We start from the raw sequence: 7,824 nt of genomic DNA, 5'->3' as shown, positions 1-7,824 counted from the left end.
AATATCCAATAAACATCCATCTAGTGATTTATTCCTTTTTTAAATGTATTTTTGTTACTTAAACAATATTGTATTTTCTTATATTTTAAAAATAACAATGTAGCAAATAACAGTTCTAATTATTATGAATTTATTCCTTACAAAGTCACCAGCTTTACATTTCAATTCTGCTACTCCTGTCGTATCTATGTAGTTGTAGTTTTTCTATATGTCCCTATGCAAATAAATAAATAAATAAATAAATATTTCTACCTAATTATCTACCTACATAGAAGATCTTTGTTTTGGAACCCCTGGACAGTTGAAGTGTTTCAGCCGGATTACATTTAGGGGTGCACACATTCGTAGCTGGCGCCAGGTGTAAACAGGATCTTAACGGCAGCTGATATCGCCGAAGTTTTATTTTAAAGAGCCTTTGTGGAGCTCACTACGTTGTTGTAAGTTCGCTCGGTGTTTACAGAACACGTAACGTTTGTGTCAAGTTAGAAAAGCGAATCCAAAAGACTAAGTTTCGTTTTTGTACTTCTTTTAGCATGGATGCTAGCGCGGAAACGGCTATTGAGGGTTCAGACGATAAAGCGGAAGACCATCATGTAATACAGGATGGAGACCCGGACTTGGACCTTGGCCTTGAACTGGATTTCGCCAAAATGGGAGTGACAGGTAAAGCGCCGGAATTTTACAATGACAGCTGAACAGTGAAGAATACCCGGTGGAGCTTAACAACATCTGGTGTCGTGTTTTCTAGATGAAAGGGGAATTTGAGAAGTCTGCACATAGTGGTCTTTGATAGACTCAAATAATGTGGTCCAGATAAGAGAAAGTGCAGTGAACTCGCCGTTAAAGAGTTTTGTAGCTGGAAATGGTGATTTATGAATGTGAAATCTAGTTTTAAGCTGTAAATTCACTGTGTTTTTACTTGTAGACAAAACATTTTATTAAACAGAAACTGTATTTCACAGGCTGTTTAGTTGCTATACCAGGTCTGTTAAGTGTGGCGTGGCAGTTTGGCAATTTACAAAAATGCAATAGATTTTAGAAACCATAAACTGCTTTTTAAACTCCTTAAAGTCTCACTGTTACCATAACTACTTCTGTACCTAATAAGTTGTTTCCTTGTTGTCTTTTGTAGATCTGAAACACAGAGCTCAGGCTGTGCAGACAGACAGCATGACAGCAGAGTCCAGTGTCAGCACAGAGCCCGACTGGGAGAGTCACGTGGCGGCCGTGTTTCAGTACACCTCCACCCTGATGGAGCAGTACGACAAACTATTGAAAAAACAGGATCAGGAAGAGGTGGAACACGAGAAGTACAAACAACAGCTGCAGAAAAGAAAGGAGGAGGCCACTCGGCAACACCAGGTGAGACACCACACACACACGGATGATCGGATATCCTCGTGTTGGTGTTGTTCCCAAACCATCATGAAAATGTTGTTCCAGGTTCAACATTGCAAGTGACCAATCACATTGTTGTGATGTTATTCTTTTGCGCGCCAAGCCATTCGTGCATTTATGAAATTCCAATGTTGCAAGGACAATATCAATTCTGCTTACTGTTTATTAAAGGGTTACGGTTAGGGTTAGGGTCAGGGTCCGTTGATCGGCGGACAGAGGCGGTTTCACGCAGCTTTAGTACAGTTTTTTGTTTTACGCCGGTTTTTCCCGAAGTCGCAAAAGTATGACGTCACAACATTCTGATTGGTCACTTGCAATGTTGATCCTGGAACAACATTTAGTATGATGATCTGGGAACAACACCAACACGAGGATATCAGATATCAACCCACACACACACAGCTATGCAATGCATGCATGTGTTTATGGTTCTGAATCTCTTGTGGGATTGACCACTGTGTGTGTGTATGTGTGTGTGTGTGTGTGTGTGTGCGCGCGCGCGTTAAGGGTCTACTGGACAAACTGGAGTCTCTGCGAGTGAAACTGCAGCTGAACAACTCCAAAGCCACCAGGAAGAACTTCTTAGCCAAGAAAGCAGAGATGACCACTGAGAAAAACAGAGCAGAGGAGGAGAAGAACAGGTAAGACTTAAACCATATTCCCACCATATTCCCAACAAAACAAATTCTGTTCACTTTGTATCGCTGCATTGTGATCATAGACTGTACATTAAAGATGCCTATACAGTGGGGCAAAAAAGTATTTAGTCAGCCACCGATTGTGCAAGTTCCCCCACTTAAAATGATGACAGAGGTCAGTAATTTGCACCAGAGGTACACTTCAACTGTGAGAGACAGAATGTGAAAAAAAAAATCCATGAATTCACATGGTAGGATTTGTAAAGAATTTATTCGTAAATTAGGGTGGAAAATAAGTATTTGGTCAATAACAAAAATACAACTCAATACTTTGTAACATAACCTTTGTTGGCAATAACAGAGGTCAAACGTTTACTATAGGTCTTTACCAGGTTTGCACACACAGTAGCTGGTATTTTGGCCCATTCCTCCATGCAGATCTTCTCGAGAGCAGTGATGTTTTGGGGCTGTCGCCGAGCAACACGGACTTTCAACTCCCGCCACAGATTTTCTATGGGGTTGAGGTCTGGAGACTGGCTAGGCCACTCCAGGACTTTCAAATGCTTCTTACGGAGCCACTCCTTTGTTGCCCGGGCGGTGTGTTTTGGATCATTGTCATGTTGGAAGACCCAGCCTCGTTTCATCTTCAAAGTTCTCACTGATGGAAGGTGGTTTTGGCTCAAAATCTCACGATACATGGCCCCATTCATTCTGTCCTTAACACGGATCAGTCGTCCTGTCCCCTTGGCAGAAAAACAGCCCCATAGCATGATGTTTCCACCCCCATGCTTCACAGTAGGTATGGTGTTCTTGGGATGCAACTCAGTATTCTTCTTCCTCCAAACACGACGAGTTGAGTTTATACCAAAAAGTTCTACTTTGGTTTCATCTGACCACATGACATTCTCCCAATCCTCTGCTGTATCATCCATGTGCTCTCTGGCAAACTTCAGACGGGCCTGGACATGCACTGGCTTCAGCAGCGGAACACGTCTGGCACTGCGGGATTTGATTCCCTGCCGTTGTAGTGTGTTACTGATGGTGACCTTTGTTACTTTGGTCCCAGCTCTCTGCAGGTCATTCACCAGGTCCCCCCGTGTGGTTCTGGGATCTTTGCTCACCGTTCTCATGATCATTTTGACCCCACGGGATGAGATCTTGCGTGGAGCCCCAGATCGAGGGAGATTATCAGTGGTCTTGTATGTCTTCCATTTTCTGATGATTGCTCCCACAGTTGATTTCTTCACACCAAGCTGCTTGCCTATTGTAGATTCACTCTTCCCAGTCTGGTGCAGGTCTACAATACTTTTCCTGGTGTCCTTCGAAAGCTCTTTGGTCTTGGCCATGGCGGAGTTTGGAGTCTGCCTGTTTGAGGCTGTGGACAGGTGTCTTTTATACAGATGATGGGTTCAAACAGGTGCCATTCATACAGGTAACGAGTGGGGGACAGAAAAGCTTCTTACAGAAGACGTTACAGGTCTGTGAGAGCCAGAGATTTTCCTTGTTTGAGGTGACCAAATACTTATTTTCCACCCTAATTTACAAATAAATTCTTTACAAATCCTACCATGTGAATTCATGGATTTTTTTTTTTTTCACATTCTGTCTCTCACAGTTGAAGTGTACCTCTGGTGCAAATTACTGACCTCTGTCATCATTTTAAGTGGGGGAACTTGCACAATTGGTGGCTGACTAAATACTTTTTTGCCCCACTGTAGTTAAGATGATGTTAGACCTGAACACCTAAGTTTGCCTCGAGAACAAGGTAACATACAAGCTTAAAATTGATACCATAGGTGCATCTACTTAAAATGTTGGACGAGTTGGAGTGACCTCGACCTCAAGGTTGAGAGGACAACATATGATTACAGTGATATATCTGTGATATGGCAATATCGGTAGGCTAAAATGAGGTTCTAAAATTGCAGCTAAAGTCACACTTTTATAAAACCTAAGATAATGCCTTAATTCCTTTTGACAGAAAATTAAAGAAACTAGAATATATTTAAATTTTAAAAAGAGGAATTTGTTACAAAATAATTTTCTGCTTGCTAACTCTGCTCTTCTCTGTTCATCTTCCTCTGGCAATCAGGCTGGCCAAAGAGCTGGAGGAGGGTGAAAAAAAGCTGACAGCGCTTACAGAGGAGCAAAGCGAGGAACAACGGAGGTGGCAGGAAGAGCTGGAGGAGCTGAGGCAGGAGATGGAGCGAGTGAGGAAGGAAGCACAGGAAGCTCAGCTTCGGGCCTTGCAGGACGAGATTGCAGCTGTGGAGAAGCAGAGAGACGTAGCCATGGCTCGCATTGAGGCCTGGCTGAAAGAGGTTTAGACCCCAGTTCTAGATAAACAGATCATAATCTGTCAGGCACCTTATTTATATAAGTAATGATAATCATGAGACTGATTATGTCCTAGGTGGGGCAATACCTGAACGCACTCAGGGTGGAGTTCCCACAGCAGTATTCTCATGAGAGACAGAAGTGGGAGAAGAAAGAAGCGTTGGTCAAGAGGAACCAGGCTGAGCTCCAAAGCCGCTTCCAGGAGGTTCTGCAGCAGCTTCACCAGGGGCGAGAGTTAGAGTCCCTCCCTAGGATCAATGTGCCTTCTTTACCGCAGGTTCCCATGGTGAGAGACTCAAGCGAATTCAGTGAAATAAATATACTACTAAATGTACCACATTGTATCAACTTGAGGCTCTAATTTCCCTCTTTATTTACTTTACTTTGTATTAGTTCCCATATTTGTTCACCTTTTTAAATCTTTATTTCTGTTTCATCATGATAGAAAGGGTTTAGACTTATTTTCACCTTGTGTTTTCATGTCCATCCCACTCTCCCATCTATGTTATCAGATTTCTCTATTCCTTTGTGAAAGATACTGATAAATGCTACATATGCTCCTTCATAGACGACTGCTTGTCATCAGCTCTGTTAGTAACTACGCGTTTTCTCGAACAGGCTGAGCTGCGATTCGATCAGGTGATGCAGTCACTGGTTCAGCCACACATCATGGCCCCGCCTCTTTCAAACCCAGCTCATCGACCCCTCCAACAGCAGAGGCACCCACAGTATTACCAACAGCAGCAGCAGCACCATCACCCTCACCCGCACCATCCCCAGTACCATGCCCCTTACCACCACCCCCCACCCCCGCAATACTTCCAACCCTCCCCATCATTGCAGGATCAACCTCCACCTCAGTTCCAGCCTCCCCCTCAGCTTCTGCCTCACATCAGAGGCCCAGTGAGGGTGACTCCTCCTCCTAGTCTGTCCCCCTCTCCCCCCTTTCAGGCCACCCACCCTGTAGCTCCTTCCCCACCACCCCACGCTGTAGCTACTACTGCAGCTTCCTCTGCACCGGCAGGCAAACTGGACAAAGTCCTGGAGAAGCTCGGTGCGAGGTTCCCACAATGCAACAGGGCTCAGCTGACGTCTCTGCTCCAGCAGGTAAAAAGCTCTCGTGGTACCTTGGCCGGCATGTCCATGGAGGAAGTCATCGAGCAGGTTGGCTTCAGGCTGGCCCAAAACGAGAGGTCAGCCCTGGGGCCCATTAGCCGGCCCACTCCCCCAGGCCCCATCCAGAGGCCAATGAATCCCATTCAGAGAGCAGCACCAAGTGGACACGCTGCCGGGCCCCGTAAACTCTGCCTGATGTGCCAGAACCATGTGGACCCAGAAAGCCGCCACCCACTGAGCTGCTCTCACACCATCCACAAAGACTGTATCCAGGTGTGGCTGCAGTCCAGCAAGAACAACTCCTGCCCCTTCTGTCCAGCAAAGTGACAGAGATGACAGTCAGCTGTGACTCTCATCAGCGTCGTTCCAAATATTAGTTATGTTATTATAGTGTTATGATATATTCAGTGTTTAATTAGTTGTCTGGATTTTTTTGGCAATGTTTAGCATGTAGCTGAGTAATCTGTAATGTTTTGACTGCTAATACACTGGATTTAACTGGGTGAATTTTTAAACACTGAAGTTTGGGTTACAGAAACGAGTTTGACTACAAAGCCTTAAAAATCAAGTTAGTCTTCTCAGTGTCTGTAATGTTATTCTGCCACAGGATGAAAAATACAACTGCCTACAACTCTGAATCACACTGATCTGTAGGTCTAAATAAATAAATAAATAAGGAAGAATTAATTTGAGATCTTTTTGCTTTTCATCACACCATCATCAACATTGGGTCAGCATAAAGTTAATGTAACAACAATCTTTGTGAATTGGGCAGCTGTCAATAATTTGCCCCATGTATAATTTTGCAATATTTTAACTCCGTTAATTACTTTTTTGAAGAAGTAACTATAACTAATTACTTTTTCAAAGTAACTTGTCCAACACTGATCACAAACATAAATAAACAGTAATAAATTAAGAAATTACTATTATCACTAGTATCACTATTTTAAATGGTCCCTTTGTGGGTCTGCAGTTCACAGTCATAACTCCAGAGGCTCCTATTAAAGATGGTCTGTATCAGTTTAAAACTACTTTTATCTCCTCTGCAGGCTGGTTTTAGAGTGTGCGTGTTTTTGTTTCGGTGTTATAGAGTGTCTCCACGGTGCAGAGGTATTAGTGATGGTCTGCTGTGTCTCCAGTGAATCCTGTGACAACTCTAATTTTGGTGTGATTTACAGACCACTGGACAAACAAGCATCATTACCGCAGCCTGTAAACTCGGACCCGACCGACTGTTCCCAAACTGTGGTCTGGGGACTCTCGAGGGTCCCTAAGAGGCTCCCGGAGGACCCCTCAGCAAAATGAGAGAGTTTTATTTGACTATTATTTCATTCAGGAAGAGATAACGGAGTGAGTGAGAATGAGCGATCAGAGGTTTGGGTCTGAGTACATGACAGACTGAATCCTCTCGGACTGAAGTTTTTACAGTGTGAGAGTCCACGCTGTGATCCACGGCAAGTATTTAAAGGAAAACTGAGCCATAAAACACACTACTAAAAACCAGCTGCTGGAGGGTTGGGTTTTTTTTGGATCCATTTTACAGCAAAAACAAAAAAAATCATTTGTATCAAGTCAAGCTTTTCTATAATTGAGCCCTTAGTGTTATTTTCTTAAAAGAGGTGAACTTGTTTTGAGGAAATTGTTGTTGACTCCAGTGTAGCTAACCAACATTATTTTATGTTACTTTTTGAAACAACTGATTTAAGTCTCGATAGAACGACATCATGATTTTTGTTGCAGCGTTGGGATGATGAAAGGTTTAGTCACATGATTCGAATCACATGAATGAACAGCAGGCTCTTCAAGTTCATGTTTTACTCTCACAACATGCCACATAAAGTAAAATAGATAAATGACACAGACATTCGTTTTCATATCTTAGTGAGGACACCTCACTGACAATGCTTTCCCTAGCCGCTTACCCTAACCATCGAACATGAATGCCTAATCCTAACCCTCAGCCTAAACCTGACCATAACCTAATTGTAACCCTGACACTAAAACCACATTTTGAACCTCAAAAATGCCTTCAAACTCGTGGGGACAGGCATTTTTTAAGTGGCTGTTGGTCCCCACAAGTATAGTAGCATCCCAATTTTCTTTCCTTGCAAAGACGTCTAAACATGTACACACACACACCCTGCTACTACTATTATGACTGGATCAGTTGTGGGTCAATGACACCCATGAATGTCCAAGGAGACAAACCCCCACTAGGGGTTAAACATCTGTAACTCTCCACATTCTGTTTTTAGAACCAAAGAAGCATCTCAGATGAGAGCAATGACTGTCTGAGAGGTGAAACGTCATCAAGAACCTAAAGAAGAACAGT

The 7,824-nt window shown here is 43.3% G+C and overlaps 1 protein-coding gene across 2 annotated transcripts; it reads left to right on the top strand.

Annotated features, from left to right (window-relative positions):
* Window positions 1–357: 357 nt before the first annotated feature.
* Window positions 358–5,844, top strand: rnf214 (ring finger protein 214). Of its 2 annotated transcripts, XM_085366852.1 has the most exons (7): window positions 358–437; window positions 533–663; window positions 1,133–1,362; window positions 1,906–2,039; window positions 4,129–4,357; window positions 4,450–4,659; window positions 4,992–5,844. In XM_085366852.1, exons 2-7 carry the CDS (start codon window positions 534–536, stop codon window positions 5,814–5,816), a joined length of 1,758 nt encoding a protein of 585 aa, XP_085222978.1. In that variant the 5' UTR covers window positions 358–437; window position 533; the 3' UTR covers window positions 5,817–5,844. The 2 variants fall into 2 exon arrangements, with proteins under 2 accessions (XP_085222978.1, XP_085222979.1); XM_085366853.1 differs by lacking the exon at window positions 358–437 and having other exon boundaries at window positions 482–663.
* Window positions 5,845–7,824: the final 1,980 nt, after the last annotated feature.

This window comes from Diplotaxodon limnothrissa, linkage group LG12 (assembly GCF_057381915.1).
Source record: "Diplotaxodon limnothrissa isolate DT_005_m linkage group LG12, D_limnothrissa_male_GT1.1, whole genome shotgun sequence".
NCBI classification, from domain to species: domain Eukaryota; kingdom Metazoa; phylum Chordata; class Actinopteri; order Cichliformes; family Cichlidae; genus Diplotaxodon; species Diplotaxodon limnothrissa.
Note: the sequence above shows the minus strand (reverse complement) of the source record. Positions and strands in the feature narration are given on the sequence as shown.

What these genes read in the sequence shown, in the direction of transcription:
- rnf214 (XM_085366852.1), top strand. Translation starts at nt 534, where the DNA reads ATGGATGCTAGCGCGGAAACGGCTATTGAGGGTTCAGACGATAAAGCG. An exon ending in GCAGAGGAGGAGAAGAACAG is followed by an intron (nt 2,040 to 4,128) that starts GTAAGACTTAAA and finishes TCTGGCAATCAG; the next exon opens with GCTGGCCAAAGAGCTGGAGG. An exon ending in CTTTACCGCAGGTTCCCATG is followed by an intron (nt 4,660 to 4,991) that starts GTGAGAGACTCA and finishes TTTCTCGAACAG; the next exon opens with GCTGAGCTGCGATTCGATCA.